The sequence below is a fragment of the Hypanus sabinus genome, chromosome 7 (genome assembly GCF_030144855.1).
Source record: "Hypanus sabinus isolate sHypSab1 chromosome 7, sHypSab1.hap1, whole genome shotgun sequence".
Taxonomy (NCBI): Eukaryota; Metazoa; Chordata; class Chondrichthyes; order Myliobatiformes; family Dasyatidae; genus Hypanus; species Hypanus sabinus.
This window is the reverse complement of record NC_082712.1, coordinates 161,425,458-161,451,755: the sequence shown is the minus strand read 5'-3', so window position 1 is coordinate 161,451,755 and position 26,298 is coordinate 161,425,458. Positions and strand designations below refer to the sequence as shown.

The 26,298-nt window shown below is 38.7% G+C and overlaps 1 protein-coding gene across 1 annotated transcript in view; it reads left to right on the top strand.

Annotated features, from left to right (window-relative positions):
* slc17a6a (solute carrier family 17 member 6a) overlaps positions 1 to 26,298 on the top strand; it is a 58,049-nt gene that overhangs the window by 11,934 nt on the left and 19,817 nt on the right. The window contains exons 4-8 of the mRNA XM_059973971.1: positions 10,993 to 11,107; positions 11,689 to 11,776; positions 11,872 to 11,958; positions 14,984 to 15,126; positions 17,167 to 17,316. Coding sequence (XP_059829954.1) covers positions 10,993 to 11,107; positions 11,689 to 11,776; positions 11,872 to 11,958; positions 14,984 to 15,126; positions 17,167 to 17,316 — 583 coding nt within the window. The remainder of the gene's footprint in view (positions 1 to 10,992; positions 11,108 to 11,688; positions 11,777 to 11,871; positions 11,959 to 14,983; positions 15,127 to 17,166; positions 17,317 to 26,298) is intronic.

Here is a 26,298-nt window from a genome sequence, read left to right as displayed (position 1 = left end):
GGGCCGAATGGTCTACTTCTGCACCTATTGTCTATTGTCTATAACATCTTATCAATCACTGAAGTCAAGCTAATTGGCCTATAATTTCTTTTCTTCTGTCTCCCTCCCTTCTGAAAGAGTGAGAGACGTCTGCAATTTTCCAATCTTCCAGAACCATTCCAGAATCTAGTGATTTTTAAAAGACCATTACTAATGCCTCCAATATTTTCTTAGCTACCTCATTCAGGGCCCTGGGGTGTAATCCATCTGATCCAGGTGACATCAATCTTCAGACCTTTCATCTACCCAAGCACCTTCTCCTTAGTAATAGCAACAACATTCACTTCTGCCCTTTGACACTCTTGAATTTCTGGCATACTGCCTATGTCTTCCACAGTGAAAACTGATTCAAAACACTTATTCAGTTTGTCATCCGTTTGTTTATCCCCCAACAATACTCTTCCATTGTTATTTTCTAGCATTCTACCATCTACTTCCACCTCTCTTTTACATATCTCGGGAAAAAAACCCTTTGCTATCCTTTTCAATATTATTTGTTAGTTTAGTTTCATATTTCATCTTATCTCTCCTGATGTCATTTTAGTTGCATTCCATTGGTTTTCAAAAGCATCCAAATTGTCCTAACTTCCCACTAATGTCTGCTATATTATATGCTCTCCCTTTTTCTTCTATGCTGAATTTGACTTCCTTGGTTTGCCATAGTTTGCCCATTCTCCCTTTAGAATACTTCTTCATCTTTGGGCTGTATCTATCTTGCACCTTCCACATTGTTCTCAGAATCTCCATTCCAGCCATTACTCTTCTGCCATCATCCAAAATAAAGTCCCCTTCTAATCAACTTTGGCTAGCTCTGCTCTCATGCCTCTGTAATTCCCTTTACTCCACTATTATCAACCTGTAGAAAAGCCTAGCGTTTAAAATGATAACCAAACATCTCTACCCAGGGTAAGTGTAGCCAAATTGTTACTGTCATTGAGTAAAACTTGGAGACATTGAACAGCACTGAGCTTAGTTTAATACAATAAAACATATATGTCAAGACTAAGTGCTTACAATTATTGTAGACATTACTTAACTTATTTTGTGCATCATTATCATGAACCGGGTTTCTGATTCTGTGTTAATATTTGAATTGAAAGGAGACGATAGTATGGTAATATATTCTATTATAACCTTGCTTAGTAATTTCATTTAGTTTTTAATGGCTCAACTTTTGATATCCTGCTCATTCACAATGTTAGCTCTCTGTTCTTGATATTTGTTCTAAGTTTACCCTTTCTTTCCTATACGTGATATTTATCAGTATGCAGGCATTTCTCTTCTATCTCCCTCATATTTCTTCTTCTAAACAGCTCCAAAGTTAAATTCAATCTATACCAACTCCCATCTTTGAGTAATTTGGGTTTTGACATCTATGATAAATTCCTTAGATAATTTCTTCCTCCTTGATATTATCGGAATGAGTACTCATTTAATTTCATTCTGAAGAGGAATGAAAATAGGATAGAAAATTATCTGGATTAGTCAAAACTATTTACTTTTTAATAAACTTTAATAAAATGAACAGCTATGTTTATATTCTAGTACATAAAATTATAGAGATGTTGGCTTTTCTCTATTTCTGAATTTGAGCAATCGCTTTCAATGCTATAATGTGCAATAAATTTTCTTCCACTTTGAACATGTACTGAACAATGCTCAAATAAGGGGAAAACTCTTTCTGTTAATGCTCTTTCTTTTGGACTGAAATAATTAGTATCAAATATACAGTATTACTATCTCCCGTATTGTTTCATTTACTTCTTTTTTGAATAATATAATGACAAAAGAAATATTTTAGGACCAAAGTAGTACTTCATAATTTTTGAGAACGAGTTTTGTGTAGTCTTACAATATAATGTCAGTTTCTGGAGTAATATAATTTTCAATCCTCCTTTAGTGGTTTCACTGATTTATGTAGCAATATGTTGTGGTATGATGCAGGCACTGGATTCCATGTATTTTTTTAATGTGTGGGCAGTATTGCAATGAAAATTGAGAGGTTAAGGTACCATCATTATTAGAAATGCAATGATTTATGGCTTTCTTATACAGGGTACAGAGAGGCAGATGGTCAATTCCCTTAATAACATTTAATGCAGTTATGTGACAGATGTAAAAAAATACATTGATGCAGGTTTCTATGTTGTTTTATATATACATATCCTATACACAACACATATAAACTATATATATCATAATGCTGGCCCTTTGAAAGTTCTTAAAATTGCTCCATATAATTCAGATAAACTGTGAAATATAAACTTTTTGAACTGTGTATTTAAGAAAATAATGTAAATCACTTGCAATTTCAATTTAGTAAAATATCTACATATATTACAATGATTTTATCAATTTCCTTCCTTGTATACTACTCAAAACTAAGTATCATTTAACCAGGTTACTTAAATGTAGGAGTTAAATGAATATGTTGACTAGATGGTCTATAAAAAGGAAAAATAATAATAATAACTTTATTTTAGAGTACTTTTCAGTCTGACAATATAGTTCAAAGTGCTTTATAACAGAATAAAATACAAACAAAAATAAAATAAAAAGATAATTAAATGATGAAAAGGTGTTAGTTAATATCAAGGTTAAATAAATAGGTCTTGAGCTGGTGTTTACAAGTGCCAACTGAGTCTGCAACCTTTATAGCTTAGGAGTGTGATTTAAAAAAGCTGACCTACCTATTATCTTTAGAGAAAGAGTGTTTAAATTTAAGAGACTGTTGGCAGAAGACCTGAGAACTCAAACAGTTCCAGTGATTATCGGAGAATATAAACGATATACAACCTGAACTACTTAGTCTTCACAGACATCCATGAAAACCAGATGACCTCCAAAAGAATGAATGACAGAAAAGCGTTAGAACCCAAAGCACTATCTCCACCCTCCTCCACACAAGCAGCCTCCCCCCACCCATTTTAGCAAAAAGCATCAGCACCCACCACCCGCCAAGGTACAGCAAAGTACTGCAATCGTGATTTGTATGAGACCATGTTCCGCAGTCAACAAAACTATTGTTTACATGACAGTTTGACATGCCACAGGCTCCCTCTCTCTCTCTCACTAATGAGGGGTAGAAGGATGTCACCAGTCCTTGAGCAGGATTAAAAAAGAAAAATGTACTCCATCCCAGGCAATTAAGAGCTTTGAAAATAAGTAAGAGAACTTAAAAAATTTATTCTAAAAGATAGAGGAAGCCAACGCAGAGTAGCCAGTATGGGAGTGATATATTCCCTCATTCTGGTTTTGGTTAATAGTGGCATTTAAATGAGTTGAAGTTTGTCAATAGATTGCTTTGGAAGGCCAGTAAAAAGTACATTGCAGTAATCTAGTCTGTTCAATATAAAGGCAAGAATTTATTTTTCAGCATCATTATGTAATAGAAGAAAACCTAACTTTGTAATATTTCTTAAATGTAGAAATGCTGCTCTGATCATTTTCTTTATGTGGAATTTAAAATTTAAGCTTGAATCGAGGATAACACCCAGACTTACAAGGGGAGCCAAATTCACAAGTTATCAAGAATTTGATCTCTTTTGGCTTTGTGACCAATTCAGAAGTATTTCGGTTTTATCTTTATTTGGTTTTAGGAAATTATTGCTCATCCGTTTTTTTTATTTCAACCATACCAGGTCAGAGAAGACAGGGTGTTACCATCATCAGGTTCAACTGAGATATAAAATTGTGTGTCATATATGTATGGAAATCAAATTTATCCTCTCCAATGATATCTCCCAAGGGGAGCATGTATAAGGAGAAGAGTGGGACCAACACAGCTTCCTTGAGCAACACCAAAATTGGTCTTCTAAACAGACAAAAAAAATCTCTCTAAAATTTATGAACTAACAGGTTAAGAGCACTACTTAATGAGAACCATACAATTCAAATGAACTTTACCATAACATCCTTCCCTCTCCAGAAACCTATATTTTGTTATCACCTCCAGAATCCATGCCCATCCTTCCTGAACTCGAGTTTTGTTACTCTGAAGTGAGTTCTTGACTCAGAATAAAATAATTCTAATCGGTCAGAGTTGAACTGCGACAAAAGCAAACTATTCCATTTTTATCTTTTTTATAATCTTCAAACTTACATAATATGTCACTTTCTTGAAGACATTCACAAATTTCTACAGATGTACCATCGTAACTGGCTGAATCAGTGTCTGGTATGGGAGGTGGTGGGGGACACTACACAGGATTGATATAAGCTGCAAAAAGTGGTAGACTCAGTCAGCTCCATCAAGGCACTTGCCTCTGCAGCATCCAGGACATCTTCGAGGGGTGAAACCTCAGAAAGTCGGCATCCATCAGTAAGGACCCCCATCACCCAAGATGTGCACTTTTCTCATTGCGACCATCAGGGAGGAGGTACACGAGCCTGAAGGCACACACTCAATGATTCGGGAATAGCTTCTTCCCCACTGCCATCAGACTTTGGAATGGACATTGAACCCGTGAATGCACTACTTGTTTTGATTATTCTGTTTTTTAATACAATAAGTATGTTGAATAGTATATCCCCTCAAAACTGCCTTCAGAGCTTCCCAGTTAGTCCCTGCTGAGGAGGCCACAGGTGTATTTATCTCTAAATACACCTTGATTTGCTGTCTCATAGCTTGCCTAAATATTGAATCTGGTAACAAGGATGAATTAAATCTCCATCTATGTGACTGCATTCTCTTATACTGGGGTATTGTCTTTAGACAAACCCAAGCATGATCTGATGTTATAATATTACCAACTGCACTTTGAGACACAGACTGAATAAGTGACTTGGATATAAGGAAGAAATCAATCCTAGTTTTTTTCTGAATGGCTGAAAATATGTGTAATCACTCCCATTGGGATTCATAAGGTGCCAAACCTGCACAAGCCCGAGGGCTTTACTCATATTTTGCACCATCACAGTGAGTTTTGAGGTTCTATATGACAACATCTTACTACGGTCAATGATTGGATCCATTACCAAATTAAAATCTCCCCCAAGTATATCATAAGCTCCAAATGAATGTAACTTTCCTTTAAGATCCACAAAAAATCTTGCATCTTCTATATTAGGTGCGTATATGTTTGCTAAAATAATATGTTCCTTATGTACTTCTGCCCAAATAATAAGAATTCTCCCTGCTTCATCTTTGATCTGTTTCTCACATCTAAACTGCAGCTGCCTATTGATAAGTATTATAACTCCCCTGCTCTTAGTTGACCCTGCACTGTAAAAAACGATCTGTAAACCCCTCCCCCAGTATTTTACTGATCCCTCTGCTGATAAATGTGTTTCTTGTAGAAATACCACATCCCATTTTTGTTTCTTAAGCTTATTCATTACTTTTCTCCTTTTTATAAGATTCCCCAGTCTGTTAACATTCCATGTGGTGAAACATGTTTTATCTGAATTACGAGAACCCATAGTTAGGACAAACAAACAAATACACTACAATATTTTGACACTGACTAATAAACCCCTTTTTTAAATTTACCATATATATTTACTGTAATTCACTATTGTTAATATTATGTATTGCAATGTACTGCTGCCACATAACAAAATATTTCATGCCATATGCTAATGATATTAAACCTAATTCTGATTCTGATGTCCAGCCCTACCAATATCTCTTCACCTTCATTAACTTGGGCAAACATATTTTGTTCCATTCTTATTGGACATGATGACGGAATCACTAGCAATGGCTTTTCTTCCTAGTCATCTTTGGTCCTCATTAGCATTTATCCTCCAAATCAATGAGACAATTCTTTTTCTTATCTGTATATTTCCATCTGGCAACTCACCTGACAATGCAGTATCTGTCTTTGTCTTTCTGCTGATAACACCCACCTCAAACTTATCTCTATTTCTCTGAGTCCTTCTTTTCTTCCTTACTTTCCCTCTGTCAAACATACAGTGATTCTTGAATGAAACACTCAAAGTTCAAAGTGAACTTATTATCAAAGTACATATATATCACCATATACAACCCCGAGGTTCATTTACTTGTGGGCATCCACAGAAAATACAAGAACCATAATACAGTCAATAAAAGACCACACCCAAACATCCAATGTGCAAAAGACAACAAACTCTGTAAATACAAAAGAAAAAAGCAATAATTATTGAGACCATGAGATGAAGAGTGCTTGAAAGCAAGTCCATTGGATGTGGGAAGAGTTCAGTGATGGGGCAAGTGAAGTTGAGTGAAGTTACCTTGGTGGTTTAAGAGCCTGATGGTTGAGGGATAATAATTGTTCCTGAAACTGGAACTGAAACCTGAGGCTCCTGTGCCTTTTTCCTGATCACAGCAGTAGCGGGAAGAGAGCATGACCTGGTTGGTGGTGGTCCCTGATGATGGTTGCTGTTTTCCTGTGACAGTACTCAATGGTGGGGAGGGCTTTACCCTTAATGAACTAAGTCATATCCACTACTTTTTGTAGAATTTTCCATTCAAGGGTATTGGTGTTTTCACATCAGGTTTTGTTGCAACCAGTCAATATACTCTCCACCACACATCTACAGAATTTTGTCAAAGTTTTAGATGTCATGTCAAATATTTGCTAACTTCTAAGGAAGTAGAGGCTCTGCCACACTTTCTTTGTAATTGCATTTATGTGAACTGCCTAGGACAGGTTCTCTGAAATAATAACACAGAGGAATTTAAAGTTGCTGACCCCCTCCACCTCTGCTCCCCAATGAGGACTAGCTCAAGGCTGTCCAGTTTCCTCTTCCTGATGTCAGTAAGGTCCTCCTGAGCTCTTCGATCGTATTGACTTTGAGTGAGAGGTTGTTGTGGCACATCTTCAGATTTCAATCTCCCTTCTATATGCTGATTTGTCACCACCTTTGATTCAGCCAGCAACAGTGATGTTGTCAGCAAACTTCAGTATGGCATTGGAGCTGTGCTTTGCTGCACGATCATTAGTGTACAACGAGTAGAGCAGGGGGCTAAGCACACAGACGTGGTACGCCTATGCTGATGAAGATCGTAGAGGAGATGCTGTTGCCAATTTAAACTGACTGGGGTCTGCAAATTTCGTTTGATATTGGGAAGATCGTCAAATTTTATCCCATAGCGGTCAACCTTTGGAGATTGAAACAGACTTCACCTCAGTGTCACTTTACATCCTGAAATTCTTCTAACTTTGCAGAAACTAACATCTTAGACAATAAAACCCAACTTAACACATCTCCCGTCAAATGCTCAACTATATCTCTAGATCTGAGTAATGCAATTTACACCTTGCCGAACCTCCAAGTTCCACGCTCTGTAAACACAAGCTCATTCAAAGCTCTGCCATCCATATAATAATTTGCATATTCCAGTTCATCCAGTCCAGGGCTTGCTTGCTGAGCCCCTTCTCTTACCAGACATCTGCAGGAACCTTCATCCCTGTCGAGACAATGCTTCCACCTTTGAAGAAAATAGTCGCAAAGACTCAGCGCTTCATTGGACTCCTGAAAGGCAGAAGAAACGCGGGAGACCAAAGACAACCTGGCGCCATACCTTAGACCTTAGAGGTAGAAATGAGGACCCTAAACCACACCTGGGGCACAATGGAGAAGATGGTCAATGTCAGACGGAGATGGAAGACTCCATTGCTGCCCTAAATGCCCGTGGCGTTACAGGCAGTAACTAGTGTGTGTGTGTGTGTGTGTGTGTGTGTGTGTGTGTGTGTGTGTGTGTGTGTGTGTGTGTGTGTGTGTGTGTGTGTGTGTGTGTGTGTGTGTGTGTGTGTGTGTGTGTGTGTGTGTGTGTACACAATTTCTTATCTGAGCAAATCTCCCCTGGGCATTTGGAACGTTTTATTCTGTTATATGAACAGTATAAAATTCAAGTAGCTTGTTGCCTGCCATCACATAGAAATTATCTTTGCTTTATTAGTAAGCAACCATTTCCAGAAATGTCTAGTTTAAAAGGATGGATTAACTCTGGCCATCTCTTGAATTCGCCTTCAAACAAAGGCTGATCACAAATGTTCTGCAATGAGTTATAGATAAAACGATGAAGCTAAATTTCAGCTGAGATTGATCTAAAAGCTTCTTACTTTGAGAAAACGTGTGAGCTTAAGCATAAATTGCCATTCACAGTAAAGCTGGTGACCTTGGGGCCGTGGGTGTCACTTGCAGAGATATTAGTATCCTCCTATATAGTTTCAGGTAATAAAATACAACCAAAATATGTAACAACGAAGCCGGGTTATATCGTGGCGTGAGTTATGTCTGCACCTTGGCACACTGCGGCATGTGATGACAACCGTTTAAGAATGTGTGCAGAAGATCTCTCTGTTAATATACCTTTACTTTTATTTACCGCACAAATCATGTTTACCTATAACAAGTAATTTTTGACGTTTTAAAATAAAATTGCTGTTTTAATGGTCTTGCCATTCTGGTATTGCAGAGGTAGTATAGCACTGATGTAGGCAGGATCAGGATGGGTTTTTTTATTTTTACCAAGACCTTTTGAGGTTGAAATATATTTGCAAACAATCGAAATGCGGTTCGGTTTTCTCTTTTCCCCTTGCCGCAGAGCCTGGAGACAGGGTAAAACTCAGTCCCAAGTCATCAATGAATCTAAGCCGGCATTTGTATTCATTAAATATTTAGGCACTGGTGTGAAGATTTACAATGTATCCACTACTGCAAAGTATTTGCATATTTATTAGAAATTATAAAAGATCATCAGTTACCGAGATTAGACCGAGTACTTATGACATTCAATGTAACATATACTTACAGAATCTATATTAATGTGTTGGGGAAAAAAAGATTTTAAAGGTATTCATGGTGATCTGTAAGTAATTTTGTTTCTCTAGTTTTCTAGTTTGATATGTCTGGACTTGAGAGAAAAAAAAGGGAAATGGTTGCTATCATTTCCCATGGATTCAATGATCTGCGTTCCGTGGTGTTTATGTACCCTTTACTTGGAAGTCTGTGGGGCTGTAGTTTACTGAAGAAGACTATCCTGGGAGGCGTTTATCCAACTCAAGGCACAAAGGAACCCGAAACTCTTTCAATGCTCGTTCGTTCATTTTATCCGCTTTTCTTCTCTCTGCCCTCTTGGAGGCTGGCCTCGAGGGTACCGAAAAGAGAAGCGTAATACTTGCGGGGGCAATTTTGACAGGTTAACACGCTTGTAATTTATCCCGAAGGACTTGTCCTCCCTGTGGTATTCGTTGGCTTGATGTGGGCAGGAGCAGTACCGGGCAGTGATCAAATCCGAAATATTTAAGCTCCTAATTGAATTAAGGATTACTGCTTGGTTTCCAGAGACTGCGCCAATGTTAAATGCATAGCTGTTAAAATTTAACACATGCGCCTCTTTACAAAAATCTACAAAATTTTATAGCAGTAAATTTACTAAATTTCATAGCATTTAGTCCAAAACTTCAAAATAAAAAGAAATGTAGCGTGAAATAGGTATCGAAACATTCAGCTCCATTCAATACGTTCTCTCATCACATCGAATTTCGAAGTAGAGTTCAAAGTAAGTTTATTATCAAAGGACATAAATGTTACCAGATACTATCTCGAGATTCATCTTTTTCAGTTTGGCCTTTTCTTCCTCAGACCAAAGGGATCTCCTCGCGATACGAAATAATCTTCGCCGCGGGTAATTCACATACGATTCACATAAACTCCACGGGAAAACTGAATATGATTAATCATATAATTTTCCAGAAGCAACGCGGAATATCTTTTTGTTATTGGAATTGTATCTTGGAGTTGAGGACCCTGTGGTCGGGATGTTTAAGAATTCACCACCGTGTCGCAGCACTAACTGTACAGAAATAAAGATCCTTCAAGTGGAACTTAATTCTACCGATTAGCAAGAATTCGAATCCCTTGTTAAAAGAGTTGCTACATCTATGTGCTACAGATGTATTTATATATTTTAAAGCCCCCCGCCCCCGACTCCAATTTTGCTTTTCAGTTATTGCATACCACAAGGTTGCAGTCTTTGGTTTCGTTAGCATTCTGCATTTTCTTTTGTGGAAAGCAAAATCCCTTTGCGTAGATTAAACATGAGTTTTTGTAACCTGTACTTGTGATTTGTAATATGTTCATACCAAATGTTGCAAAGTTCAATTTATATGCGTGTTAATGAGATTATTTAAAAAGAATTATATCGTGCATGCCGAGATTTTATTTCTGATAGGTCTGGCATAAATCAGTCGCCGACAGGCTCAGTTGATCCGAATCGCGGGGGTTAAACCCGGAGAAGCTAGGCGCAGAGTTGACAGATGTTTTCAGAGACTCTGCTTGAATTGTGGCTCACTGCAGTGACCCGACAGTTATAATGTAGTATATCGCTCCACAGCCCTAAGAAACTAAAAACTCAAACAGAATTAACAAAACCAGGCCAATCAAACGCAATGCGTTTCTGTCGTTACGCGTTCATCATTATGATGGCATTATTCACTGTTATGACCGATATTGTGATAGGTACTGGTTGTTGTGATATGTATTGATGGAATAGTAGTCCAGGTGTGTGTCGGTTACTCGTTTTTCGGCATGAATGTGACAATATCAAAATTGTGTATATAAAAAGAACGGAACATGCAGATAAAGAGTTTAATAATCGAGGTTAAGTTCCTTGGCATAATTACGTAACGTTTCTAACAGTATGCCAATGACATCGATGGTTGAAGCAGTCTGAGGCATTGTGAAGACGATGTTCCTGTCACTCTGATTGGCAGGGAAATTTGGTACCTGGGTTTAATGATATCCCCCACCCCCCAACTAGTATTTGAAAATCGCAGCTAAATTTCTAATATTAATTGCGAAAAAGACCCAGTACATCTGTTATATTCCAAATAATTACTGGGAATATTCAACGTGAAAAAGATATTCGACTCAACAGAAGGAACTAACCCGAGACACCAACGTTAAAAAAAAGACCGAATGAGAATATGTGTGACGAGATTTCTTCGGTTCTCTTTCCAGAGTATTTGGCGCTGCCATCTTCCTCACCTCCTCCCTAAATATGCTCATCCCGTCCGCCGCCAAAGTCCACTATGGTTTCGTGATATTCGTCAGGATTCTGCAGGGCTTAGTGGAGGTATGTTGCGGGCGACGGGGCATCGGCGGTCACTTCACAACAGCTCGCAATGACCTATAACCTGCTGTGGATACAAGTAGCTCCTAATGAAATACGCCCCTTTTGCCACGATGCGTTATTGGCTAAATCGGATGGAAGTTTCACTGTTGGTTTTCCATTTTTGCATGTGGTGACTGACCTGTTATACGGCTCTAGTCTTTGTTAATTTTATTCAACATTAATAGCAATTCCAGTCCAGTATGAATTAGAATCATTACATCATACATCATTATCCTTCTTAATGAATTGATCACATGTGGATGTAACTTCATATATTTCAGTCACTACTAAGATTCAGTTTGTTTACATTTTTTTTTGGTGAGGAACTGTGTATTCACAGTTTATATCTCTACGTTGAATTGGAAGTATAAATATATGTAGACTGCAGGAAATGTTCTCAGCTGATCATTTTGCTATTGTGTCAGAATCAGTATTTAGTAAATGTATTGGTTTTGTTTAAACTTAGATGCCAGATGACACTTTCCTGAACAGCTTTGCACATGGGCTCTGTATAAAACAATAACTGATGTTTTTTTTTGCAGGGAGTCACATACCCAGCCTGTCACGGCATATGGAGTAAGTGGGCCCCACCACTGGAGAGAAGCAGGCTAGCAACCACCTCATTTTGCGGTAATTAGCATTTTGTTTGCCTTTTAAGATTTTTAAAATTTTTGTTGACTTTCAGCCTTTCAATGAGATCTTAGCTGTGGATTGATTTCTTGCAGGTTCTTATGCTGGCGCTGTTGTTGCTATGCCTTTAGCTGGGATTCTTGTGCAATACACTGGATGGCCTTCTGTGTTTTATGTGTATGGTAGGTTCTGTGCCATTGTTCCCCGTATTTCTTCAGTGCATATTGTTCAATAAATACAATTTTAAAAACATTGTTTAAATTAAAACAAAGATTTACTTTCGCAAACACGAAGAAATCTGCAGATACTGGAAATTCAAGCAACACACACAAAATGCTGGTGGAACGCAGTAGGCCAGGCAGCATCTATAGGAAGAAGCACAGTTGATGTTTCCGGTCGAGACCCTTTAACAGGATTTACTTTTGCAAGTTTATTAATGTCTAGTTCTGTAAGAATATCAGTACATACAGGCATTACTGGGGTACAAGCAGTGCTACTAATTTATAAAATAATGTAAATTGTTATAAAGAAATCAGTTCTTATGACATTTAAAATAATCTAGGAAATTACTTAAGTGAATTGTTCGATATTAGTTCTTTTAGGTATTGATCAGCCTTGCTTGGAGCGAGTAACTATTTTTGAGTCTGGTAGTCCTGGCATGGATGCTACATAGCCTCCTTTTTGTTGGGTGTGGGACAAATAGTCCATGAGCAGGGTGGGTGGGATCCTTCGTGATGTTACTGGCCCTTTTCCGGCACCTTTCTGTATATATGTCCTTGATATCGGGTAGGCTGGTGCCAGAGATGCATTAGGCAGTTTAGGCTACCCAATTGTAGACCCTCCTGCCTGCCCCAGAACTGTTTCCATACTGCACACCCGTAGAAGATTATGAGTATAGAACAAAGAGAGGTTGATTGATAGAGGTGCAAAAGCTATAAGGGAACTTTTTCAGACTGCACATGGGAAAGTTACACCATGTTTGATGAAGTGAGGTGATTTTTTTTAATTAACAGGTTCATATGATCAATGCACCGCTTGCAAAAGTGAGGATGGCCATAGGATAAAGATGAGTTTTATATTCAAAGTAGCAGCACTTTTGAACATCTAGTGGAATTGTTGCCTCATGGCTGTTGTGCTGCCTGTGTGCAGTTTGCACACCCTGTCTCTGACTGTGTGGGTTTCCTCTGAGGGCTCTGGTTTCCTCCCACGTCTCAAAGGCATGAAGGTTTGAGGACAAAATAGAATAAATGTTTTCAATGTAATCAAGTACTTAAGGATTAGTGTGAATTCAGGGCTGAGCAGGCTGTTTCTGTGCCACATACAGTAGCTCTATGTTACACATATTGAAAAGAAGAAGTTTCACAGGGAAAGAATTGGGGGAATGGTTGGAAAACTCTTTCAAATAACTCACCCAGGCATAATTGGCCAAATGATTTCCTCTGTGCTGCTGCATTCTGATGGAGAATTTGGTAAAGATAGTATTGAATTTCATTTTAAACTTGATGAGAATGTTAATCATTGGTAAGTAAAATATTAAGGAATTGTTGCTGTGGCTGCTCAGATCTGTGCTGGAGGAACTCAGCAGGTCAGGATGATGTTGCTTGACTTGTTGAGTTCCTCCAGCAGTTTGCTTGTGTTGCTCTGAACTTCCAGAATCTGCAGAATCTTTTGTGTTTATTATTGACATGGATTTTTTTTGCAATTTAAATGACATTGCATTACTTTAATAAATATTAGCAGTGGGTGAAGTTTTTACCATCAGTATGTATTTAGAATGCTTCTGCGGGATTTTGCAAATATTGATTAGGAATTCACAAATGCATGTTCATTTAAAAAAGGGTTCATATTTCAAGAGCAACACCTGAATGGTATAGAACAGCAAAACTGGATTGGATCATACTTGAACCAGCCCACATCTCAAGGATGCCCCTCTATAATATTCCCAGAGTTGTACATACCTTTTGTACATTGCTCCCCTTTCAATTTCAAGATCTTGTTGGTGACCCTAAGAACCAACCTCCAATCACCCCGATGGTTTTTGGCAAGACCTTTTCATCTTTACAACTAAATGTTTCTGACAATGAGACTTATAGAAACACTGTTATGTTTAAGTATTTTACAAAATAAAACAACTCAATTAAAACATATATAATTGAAATAAGTTAATTAAAACATTAATTTACAAAAAATTAGCTGGTGTGAAGATATAATGATCTGACCAGTCAGCTCAGGATGTTCTGAAGCTGTCCAAATTTGGACATCCAGCATGTTCTCTACTTTCACTGTGCACTGAAGGCATGGACCACACCAACATACAAGAAATACCTTTCTCTTCCCAACTACTGGCAAAAAGAGAGTACAAAATAGTATTATGTTGTCATCAGGCTTAAAAAGGGGTATTTAACACTAAATAGGGTTAATTTATAGTAATTTCAGATTTGGTACTAGTTCTAGGATGATGAACTAATAGGTTCAACTTTAAAAAGTGACAGAAAAATGAATTGAAAAGTAAGAATATGCAACTGTAGGAAGCACATAAAGCTTGAATGGCAGTTTTTCAAAGCATGGTTGACAACAATTAAGACCAATTGCATATTCATTTGAGAATCCATTTGATCAATTCACCAATTCACTTGAGAAATTATTAGGGAAAATGAAATACATTCTTTGGAATTATAATTGTCTATAGAAATACCCAGTAATGACATTAAAACAAAATATTACTTCTCTTGTTTAAAGTCATAATTTCTCATATTGATATTTAACAGAAACATTTACTGGAAAAACAATACGCCAATGGAAGAAAAAAATCCAGGGAAAAGATAAAAGTCTGTAGCCGTTCTAGCATCCCTTCTACGCCTTTCCAGCAAAAAACTTTATCAGGATCTTGGTTCTGTTCTCCCAAATGGTTTCCTTATCATTGTCAGGTTTCTGAATTTTTGCCCTCCTTCTGATTTGACCTGAATGAAGACTAAATCTACCCTTAAAATACTAAACTAACATACCAGGTTCATATATCATTTGTCTGGAAATGGTGACTCTTTCTTCACATCTCCAGCATTCTTATGTATTTGTTTAATTTTTTGGAATATGCTGATTAATAATTGAATGCAATATGTTAAGTAATTTGTAATTGCTCTGTTGCAAAACAATGAAAAAGTGATCCGGTTTTCTCATATGCTGCTTTCTCTAATGCTTTTGGACTAGGGTCTTTTGGAATTTTTTGGTATATATTTTGGGTCCTGGTATCCTATGAAAGTCCTGCAGCACATCCAACAATCACAGATGAGGAGCGCACCTACATTGAAGAGAGCATTGGTGAAAGTGCCAACCTAATTGGAGGAATAGATGTAGGATCATTTCCATCTGTTCTTTATTTTAGATGTCTTTCAGTTAACTAAAGATGAATACAGTATGTGTGATATTATGTTGATCCATTCCCAAAGCTCTTTGTGTATGTAATAATATTTATTGAACTTTGTGTATGGATATTTTATGTCTACCGATTTCTGCGCCATTCAGATTAAACATACGGAGATGTTTGTCTCTACTGTTTAATTGTGGGCCCAGGGCTCTAGTCTTGCATACTAAGTAGATACATGGCATATGTGCACCATGTTTTATTGCACAACTGTCCAATTAAAGTGTTTAAGCCATGCACCAAGATTCTGAATACACTTTAAACTGTCGTTGTTCACACTGCTTAACATGCACATAAATGTAGTACATACCTCAAGATGTCCTTGACTTCTGTCCAAATATATTACACCAGACACTGCGTTTTATATTTCCATATAAAAAATCTACAGAATTTTGTCATTCCATTGGTAGATACATGTCCTGAATTCTGCACATATTCAACCAATATTCCTCCTGTTTTTAGCTTTTCACTTATAGTTCAATTTTTAAGAACAAAACCTTGCTTTTCTATCAGCCCTTTTCAAATTTTAGAAACACAAAACTGATGTAATGGATTTATTTAGAGAGTGTTGTTACAGGCCCAATGAGCCGACAGCATCCAATTACACTCATGTGACCAACAAACCCACTAACCCATGCGTTTTTGGAATGTGGGAGCAAGCCCACACAGTCTTGGGGAGAAATGACAAACTCCTTAAGAATGCTTGTGGGAATTGAACACCAATCGCTGGCTCTGTGATAACATGCCACTAACTGCTATGCTACTGTGCCTTGCTTTCCTGGCCATTATTTTTATTAACATATAGATTGATTGATTGATATTCCTTGTTAGGAAAAATGATGCAGGTTCATTTTGTCATGTTTAGGATAAGATGTGAGACTTTGATGGCATTCATTTGCAATCCCTATAAACCTGAAATTGCCATAACGTAACACAAGATATGCAGGAATTTCATGTCTATTGGCCTAAATATGGAAAATTAAAACCTTAAACATTATTCAAGCAAGATAAAATGTACTTGAAGACACAGTTAACAAGCTTATTTGAAGCCAAGCATTACAAAATTAAAACTTCATTATTTTGCCATAGTTGCCTGTTATAATGCATTGTTGCAGAACATAGAATCTATGGAAAGGCATTTTATATCTCAATATGAATTGTATTTATCAGTGTTGGTTATTTATTGTTGTACAATAATGTTCCTGTACAGCAAAGTATCCAGGATATGATTGATGTAACACCATAACTGTGTTTTATGATCTGAGAGCACTGGGGATTCACATTGTCCATTTTTATTCAAAATGAGCAAATGATCAAAATCAAATATTATGTTATATCTTCAGGCATAATTCTAAATAGTAAAATATTACAATAATTGTTAAATTGGGTAATAGTGTATCATCCTAAAGATGAAAATTTATACCTTTGCACTGAAATGCGGTAATGGTGTGCTTTTTCCTGGAGATCTGATTGTTTGTGTAGGGGAACATTGTGTAGGGGACCTGACAAAAAGCATATGGTTAATTAACCAAGTCAAGTCACTTCTCAAAGTAACTCGGACATATCAGAAAGCATGATTAATCGACAACTGATCCACTACCACTTTCACCATAATTCAGTTGATAAATCTATGATGTAGAGCAGGGCAGCTGGTGAAGAAATGGTTATGTTCTAAGCATTTAAAATATGTAAATCATTGGGTAAATTAATAGTTGATCATTTGACAGTTCTGATCAAAGTATATTGATTATTGTTCTTTACTAGAAAGAAAATCAGTTGGTTAATCTGGTTGTACATATAATTGTTCATTTGTTTTTGAGTGTGGGCTGATTTTCGTCCTGGACCATGGTCTGGTATAATTTTTTGATTTTAATGCATTCAGTTTACAAATGGGCTTATTGGAGTAAGTTAACCAATACATGCTTTAATTTAACAACCCTATCATAATTGGTCTGCCCTTTTATTTTAGAAATTCAAGACACCATGGAGAAAGTTCTTTACCTCTTTGCCAGTCTATGCAATAATTGTGGCAAACTTCTGTAGAAGCTGGACTTTCTACTTGCTGCTCATTAGCCAACCTGCCTACTTCGAAGAAGTATTTGGATTTGAAATCAGCAAGGTAATTTTCATTTCATACAGCTTATAACAAGACAGGCAATTTGACTAATAGATATTTGCAATGTGAAAAATGTCACATGTTAGAATTCTTTTCAGTACACAAAAAATGGAAATACCCTGGAATTCAAAAACCCATGATATTCCCATCTTGATTTTAGATAGAATTCCCTTCATGAAACCATGGAGCCTTATAGATTCTCAGCCAAGATATCCTATGACATGTGCTTGCAACTGAGTGCTACTATATCCCATCTTGCTAAATCCATAAAGGGAATTGACAAAAGAAAGATTTCACTATGAGTCCATCTCAAAACAAAATCAGCCTTGGCTCAGTAGTACCACTCTAGTCTGTATCCGAAAGTGAAGGCGCGGGCTTTAGTGGTTTGAGTATAAAATGCAAATTGATACTTCAGTACTGAGAGACACTTTGCTGCACCGAGGGGGTGTTGTACTACATCTTTTGAAGTTATAGTATCATTTGAGTTCATTAGCTTTTGAATGTGGGCTAGTCAGTGGATCTAAACAGCTACTCTTTGTTCTAAAGAGTGGTGCTTACTTTCTTGTGTTCTGACCAACAATTCCTCCTTAAAAATCATTAAAATAAGGCATGTCAGAATGGAGATTTGGAAACCTGATCCATCTACAGTATATTGATAATGGAAGAATTGCTCTAGGTATACAAAGTAACCAATCAGATATTCCAGATTATTATCTGATCATCCTATTGCTATTTTGGAATTCTGCTGTTTGTAATTTATTTGCTCTGTCCTTCCATAGAGATTGCACTTCAAATATAGCTAATTTACTATAAGGTTCTCTGGGATATACAGAGGCTATAAAAGACTGCATATGAATGCAACTTTTTTTCTTTACTTACAACATCTTAATTATCCTAACTTTTAAAATAAGAATTAGCAGAGTTGAATGGGGATGAGAGATTACTGAGGACATACAGAAGCAAATTACTAACATTGAACCTGAATACTAAAACAGAAAATTCTGGCTAAAGTGAGTGGCAGAGTTTCTGTTTATTAATTTCATGTCTTTTTGGAGTCCATTCTAAAAGTTCTCCATGTACTTTTGAAACGATGTCAACAGATTGTAGGTTGATGGAAGTAGACAGTTTAAATGATTCAGTATGGACTAGGTGGGCCATAGGGCTGTTTCTGTGCTGTACTTTTCTATGGTTCGATGAGTCTATATTGTGAATTCATAGTTGGTTTTGCTTTCTGCAGAAATTGCTTAACTTGCATACTGAAGACAATTCCCCCACCACACTCATCTATCTTCCCCATCACCAACCTATACTCCTTCTTCTCCCCCACCTCCTTCTTCAGTCTTCTTCTCCTTTCCTTTCCAGTCCTGATGAAGAGTCTCGGCCCAACCATGACTGGTCATTCCTCTCCATAGCTGCTGCCTGACTTGCTGAGTTCATTCAGATTTTGTGTGTGTTCTGCTGAACACAATGGAAAATGATGTATGCACGGCAGAAAGAGCCATTGGCTAGTAACTGATTATAGTTGGCCTGTTGGTCATGCTCCACAGCCCTGATGTCAGCAACACACAATCCAGGCAAAGAAGTATGAAATCCTAATTCATTTATACGCAGTGACCACTTCACTGTACACCTGTTCATCAATGCAGATTTCTAATCAGCTAATCAGGTGACAATAAGACATTAGACATAGCTGCAGACATTTGGCCATTGTGGCTGATTTATTATCTCCCTCAACCCCATTTCCTGCCTTCTCCCCATTACCTTTTTCACCCTGGTTAATCGAGAACCTATCAACTCTTCCTTAAATATACCCAATGACTAGGCCTGCACAGCCGTCTGTGGCTATGAATTCCACAGATTCATCACCTTCTCGCTAAAGGATTTTTCCCTCGGCTCTGTTCAAAATGGACATCCTTTAATTCTGAGGCTGGGCCTTCTGGTCTTGGACTCAGCCACTGTAGGAAACATCCTCTCCACATCCACTCTATCTGGGCCTTTCAATATTTGATAGGTTTCACACTTCATTTTTCTGAACACCAGTGAGTACAGACTCAGAGCTATCAAGTGCTCCTCATACATTAGCCTTTTTGTTCCTGGGATGATTCTTGTGAACCTCCTCTGGACTCTCTCCAGTGCCATCACATCTTTTTTTTTAGACAAGGAGCCCAAAACTGATCACAATACTACAGATGTGATCTGATCAATGACAAAGCCTCAGCACTACACCCTTGCTTTTGTTTTTAAGTCCTCTTACCACCGACTCAACGTGCAAGTTAGCCTTTGGGGAATCTTGCATGAGGACTCTCAAATGCCTTTGTATTTCTGATTTGTGAATTTTCTCCCCATTTAGAAATAGTCCATACCATTATTCCTTTTACCAAAGTGCACAACTATGCACTTCCTTACACTATATTCCATCTTGTCAATTTGTCCATTCCCACAATCTGTTTAAGTCCTTCTGAAGGTACCCTGCTTCCTCACCACTATCTGCTCCTCCACCTGTCTTCATATCATCAGCAACTTGGCCACAAGTCTTCATTTCCTTCATCCAAATCATTGAAATACACATGAACAGAAGCAGTCCCTACACTGATCCGAATGGTACACCACAAATCATTGATAGCCAAGCAAAAAAGGCACTGTTTATTCCCACACTTTATCTCGTGCCATCAGCCATTCTTCTATCCATTCTCGTACCTTTCCTGTAATACCAAGGGGCTTATCTTGTTAAGCAGCCTCATGTATGACACCTTATCAAAGCACTTCCAAAAATCCAAATAAACAACCTCCACTGACTCTCTGTGATCCTGCCTGTTATTTCCTCAAAGAATGCCAACATATTTTGCAGGCAAGATTTTCCCTTCAGAAAACCATGTTGACTTTGGCCTATTTTAGTATGTTCCCCCAAGTTCTCCAAAGCCTTATCCTTAATAATAGGCTCCAATATCTTTCCAGTTACTGAAGTCAGGCTAACTGGCCTATATTTTAAAAAATACAAAATGCTGGCAGAACTCAGCAGGCCAGACAGCATCTATGGGAGGAGGTAGTGACGATGATTCGGGCCAAAATTTCCAACTCCTGATGAAGGGTTTCGGCCCGAAACATCGTTATTACCTCCTCCCATAGCTGCTGTCTGGCCTGCTGAGTTCTGCCAGCATTTTGTGTTTTTTATTTATTTCCAGCATCTGCAGATTCACTTGTGTGACCTATATTTTACTTCTTTTATACCTCCCTCCCTTCTTAAAAAGTGGAGTGACATTTGCAATTTTCCAGTCCTCAGGAAACATTCCAGAATCTTGTGATTGTTGTAAGATCAATTTTAGTTCCTCCTCAATTTCTTCAGCTCCCTCTTTCAGAACCATGAGGTGTAGTCCATCGAGAGTAGGTGATTGATCAACCTTCCGACTTTCCAGCTTCCCAAGCACATTCTTCTCAGTAATAGCAACTTACACTCACTTCTGCCCCCTGACACTCTCAATTTTGACATTCTGCTAGTGTCTTCTACAGTAAAGACAGATGCAAAATACTTATTCAGTTTGTCTGCCATTTCTTTGTGGCCCTTTACTACCTCTCCAGCAGTCCGCTATCTACACTCACCTCCCTTCTACTCTTTATATATCTGAAAAAACTTTTGGAATCTACTTTGATATTATTGTCCTGCTTCCCTTCATAATAGGGTATTTGATATTGACATCAGTGTCATGGAGAGGGGATACTTGCAGCATGGGCAACTGCTGGTCTTCCATACAACCTTTCCCAGGCCCGCGCCCTGGAGAGGACAAGACTTTCCAGGCACAGATCCATGGTCTCTCGAGGTGATAGGTGCCACTATCACCTTCGTATTTCATCTTTTCTCTCTTTATGTTTTTTTAGTTGCCTTCTTTTGGTTTTTAAAAGCTACCTAATCCTCTATCTTCCCACCAAATTTTGCTAAATTATATACACTCTCTTTAGCTTCAATGCTGTCTTTGACTTTCCTTGTCAGCCATAGTTGTCTCATCCTTTAGGATATTTTTTTTTATCTTTGGGATGTATCTTTCCTGTGGTTTTTGAATTTTCTCCAGAAGCACCAGCTATTGCTGTCCTGCTGTCATCCCTGCTAATGTCCCGTTCAAATGAACTTTGGCCAGCTCTTCTCATGCCTCTATTACTCCCTTTACTCAACTGTTATACATTTAATTTTAGTTTTTCTTTCTCAAACTGCTGGGTGAAATCTATCATATTATGATCACTGCTTCCTCAGTGTTTAGCTGAAACTCCCTAATCAAATCTGGGACATTACATAACATCCAATCTAAAAATGCCATTCCCCTAATGTGTTCAACCACAAGCTACTATAAAAAACCATCTCGTAGGCATTCTACAAATTCCCTCTCTTGGGATACAGCACCAGCCTCATTTTTCCAAGCTATCTGCATATTGAGTTCCTCCATGATTATCGCTATATTGCCCTTTTTAAATGCCCTTTCTATCTCGTGTTGTAATTTGTAGCCCACATTCTGGCTACTGTTTGGAGGCCTGTATATAAGCCCCATTGGGGTCTTTTTACTCTTGTAGCTTCTTAACTCTACACACATGGAGTCTACATCTTCTGAACCTATGTCACCTCTTTCTAAGGATTTGATTAAATTTTTTACCAACAGAACCATGCCATCCCCTCTGCCTACCTGCCTGTCCTTTCGATGTTTTCTTAGACATTAAGTTCCCAGCTATGATAATCTTTCAGCCATGACTTAGTGATGCCCACAACATCAGAACTGCTAATCTCTAACTGTGCTGCAAGATAATCTATTTTATTTGATATACTGTGTGCATTCAAATATAACAGAGTCAATCCTGTATTCATCACCCTTTTTGATTTGGGCCTCATGTTATACCCATCCCCCTGACTACAATATTGCTCTGTCATCTGTTTGTCCTTCCTCACAGTCTCTCTAGACACTGCATCTAGTTGTATACCAACTGCCCCAACCTCAGCCCTATCACTCCAGTTCCCATATCTCTCCCAGCTTAGCTGAAAACACTCCCCAGCAGCTCGAGCAAACCTGCCCAGAAGGATTTTGGTTCCCCTTGGGTTCAGGTGTAATGCTTACTTTTTGTGCAGGTCATACATTCCCCAGAAGAGATACCAACAATCCAGAAATCTGAAACCTTGCCACTGCACCATTTCTTCAGCCATGTATTCATCTTCCAAATGATCCTATTCTTACCCTCTCTGGCACATAGCACGGGTAGCCATTCAGAGATTACTACGCTGGAGGTCCTGTTTTTCAGAATTTCTGCTTAATTCCCTATATTCACTCTTTAGGACCTAGAAACATAGAAACATAGAAAATAGGTGCAGGAGTAGGCCATTCGGCCCTTCGAGCCTGCACCGCCATTCAGTATGATCATGGCTGATCATCCAACTCAGAACCCTGTACCTGCTTTCTCTCCATACCCCCCATCCCTTTAGCCACAAGGACCATATCTAACTTCCTCTTAAATATAGCCAATGAACCGGCCTCAACTGTTAACTATGGCAGAGAATTCCACAGATTCACCACTCTCTGTGTGAAGAAGTTTTTCCTCATCTCGGTCCTAAAAGGCTTCCCCTTTATCCTTAAACTGTGAACCCTCATTCTGGACTTCCGCAACATTGGAAACAATCTTCCTGCATCTAGCCTGTCCAATCCCTTTAGAATTTTATACGTTTCAATAAGATCCCCCCTCAATCTTCTAAATTCCAGTGAGTATAAGCCTAGTCAATCCAGTCTTTCTTCATATGAAAGTCCTGCCATCCCAGGAATCAATCTGGTGAACCTTCTCTGTACTCCCTCTATGCCAAGAATGTCTTTCCTCAGATTAGGGGACCAAAATTGCACACAATATTCTAGGTGCGGTCTCACCAAGGCCTTGTACAACTGCAGTAGAACCTCCCTACTCCTGTACTCAAATCCTTTTGCTATGAATGCCAACATACCATTTGCCTTTTTCACCGCCTGCTGTACCTGCATGCCCACCTTCAAATACTGGTGTACAATGACACCCAGGTCTCGTTGCATCTCCCCTTTTCCTAATCGGCCACTGTTCAGATAATAATCTGTTTTCCTGTTCTTGCAACCAAAGTGGATAACCTAACATTTATCCACATTAAATTGCATCTGCCATGAATTTGCCCATTCACCTAACCTATCCAAGTCACCCTGCATCCTCTTAGCATCCTCCTCACAGCTAACACCACCGCCCAGCTTTGTGTCATCCGCAAATTTGAAGATGCTGCATTTAGTTCCCTCACCTAAATCATTAATATATATTGTAAACAACTGGGGTCCCAGCACTGAGCCTTGCGGTAGCCCACTAGTCACTGCCTGCCATTCTGAAAAGGTCCCATTTACTCCCACTCTTTGCTTCCTGTCTGCCAACCAATTCTCTATCCACATCAATACCATACCCCCAATACCGTGTGATTTAAGTTTGCACACTAATCTCCTGTGTGGGACCTTGTCAAAAGCCTTTTGAAAATCTAAATATAGCACATCCACTGGCTCTCCCCTATCCACTCTACTAGTTACGTCTTCAAAGGATCTCCTCCCTTTTCGACCTGTGTTGTTAGTACCAATATGTACTGCAACTTCTGGCTGTTCATCCTCTCCCTTTAGAATGTCATGGACCCGATCCAAGACATCCCTGACCTGATATCTGCAATGCAACATACCATCTAGGTGTCTCTTTCACATCCACAGAATCTGCTTTCAGCTACTCTAATTATCCTCTATCATTACTGCACTCCTCTTTTTCCCTCTTCCCATCTGAGCCACAGAGACAGACTCAGTGCCAAAGACCTGGTTGCTGTGGTCTTCCTCTGGTAGCTAAACCCCTCCAACAGTATCCAAAGCAGTATATTGAGGGAACAGCCACAGGGCTACTCTGCACTGGCTGCCTGTTCCCTTTCATTCTCCTGACAGTTACCCGATACCTGCATCGGGAAACTTGGATGTGACTAGCTTCTATAGCTCCTATCTATCACCTCCTCGTTTTCCCATATGATCTGAAGGTCATTCAGCTGCAGCTGTAGTTCCTTAACACGATCTCCAAGGAGCGACATGCAGTCTGTGCAAATGTCATTATCAGGGAGAGCGTTCCCCCATCTCACACAAACTTACCACTACCCCCAGATCTATTCTCTGTGCACCAGCAATGTGCTCACAGAAAACAAAAACTTATTCGAAACTTACCTGGAACCTTTGCCTATCCTTGTCCAAACCTGTCCTTGCCTAAGCCTGTTTGGCCAAAGCTGGAGCACTCTAACACTGCCTCACTTCAATGATGAACACTCCACTGACACCATGCTGATCGCAGCCGCTGAAAAGCACCCCAGATCTTTTTCAACCTCATGCTGTGTCACCAAAGAATGACCTTTTATGCTAATTGCAATCTGCTGTGAAAGATCTCTCGCGCTAATTTCAGCCTGCCATAAAAACAGATATGGCAGCAGTTCAAAGCATAAAAGCATGTAGGCGTGGTGAAGAGGTTCATATATTGTTCAGACCAAACATCAGAATGGGGAAGACATGTGATCTAAGTGACTTTCACCATGGAAAGATTTTTGGTGCCAGATGGGGTGGTTTGAGTATCTCAGAAACTGCTGATCTCCTGGAACTTTAATGCACAACACTTTCCTCTTGTCAGCTTGTTTGAATCTCCCCTACTCTCAATGGAAAAAGCCTATCCACGTCAACTCTATCTATCCCCCTCATAATTTTAAATACCTCTATCAAGTCCCCCCTCAACCTTCTACGCTCCAAAGAATAAAGACCGAACTTGTTCAACCTTTCCCTGTAACTTAGGTGCTGAAACCCAGGTAACATTCTAGTAAATCTTCTCTGTACTCTCTCTATTTTGTTGATATCTTTCCTATAATTCGGTGACCAGAACTGTACACAATACTCCAAATTTGCCTTGAACAATTTCAACATTACATCCCAACTCCTATACTCAATGCTCTGATTTATAAAGGCCAGCATACCAAAAGCTTTCTTCACCACCCTATCCACATGAGATTCCACCTTCAGGGAACTATGCACCATTATTCCTAGATCACGCTGTTCTACTGCATTCTTCAATGTCCTACCACTTACCATGTATGTCCTATTTTGATTAGTCCTACCAAAATGTAGCACCTCACACTTATCAGCATTAAACTCCATCTGCCATCATTCAGCCTACTCTTCTAACTGGCCTAAATCTCTCTGCAAGCTTTGAAAACCTACTTCATTATCCACAACGCCACCTACCTTAGTATCATCTGCATACTAACTAATCCAATTTACCACCCCATCATCCAGATCATTAATGTATATGACAAACAACATTGGACCCAGTACAGATCCCTGAGGCACACCACTAGTCACCGGCCTCCAACCTGACAAACAGTTATCCACCACTACTCTCTGGCATCTCCCATCCAGCCACTGTTGAATCCATTTTACTACTTCAATATTAATACCTAATGATTGAACCTTCCTAACTAACCTTCCATGCGGAACCTTGTTAAAGGCCTTACTGAAGTCCATATAGACAACATCCACTGCTTTACCCTCATCAACTTTCCTCGTAACCTCTTCAAAAAATTCAATAAGATTAATCAAACATGACCTTCCATGCACAAATCCATGCTGACTGTTCCTAATCAGACCCTGTCTATCCAGATAATTATAGATACCATCTCTAAGAATACTTTCCATTAATTTACCCACCACTGACGTCAAACTGACAGGCCTACAATTGCTAGGTTTACTCTTAGAACCCTTTTTAAATAATGGAACCACATGAGCAATACACCAATCCTCCAGCACCATCCCCATTTCTAATGACATTTGAAATATTTCTGTCAGAGCCCCTGCTATTTCTACACTAACTTTCTTCAAGGTCCTAGGGAATATCCTGTCAGGACCCAGAGATTTATCCATTTTCATATTCCTTAAAAGCACCAGTACTTCTTCC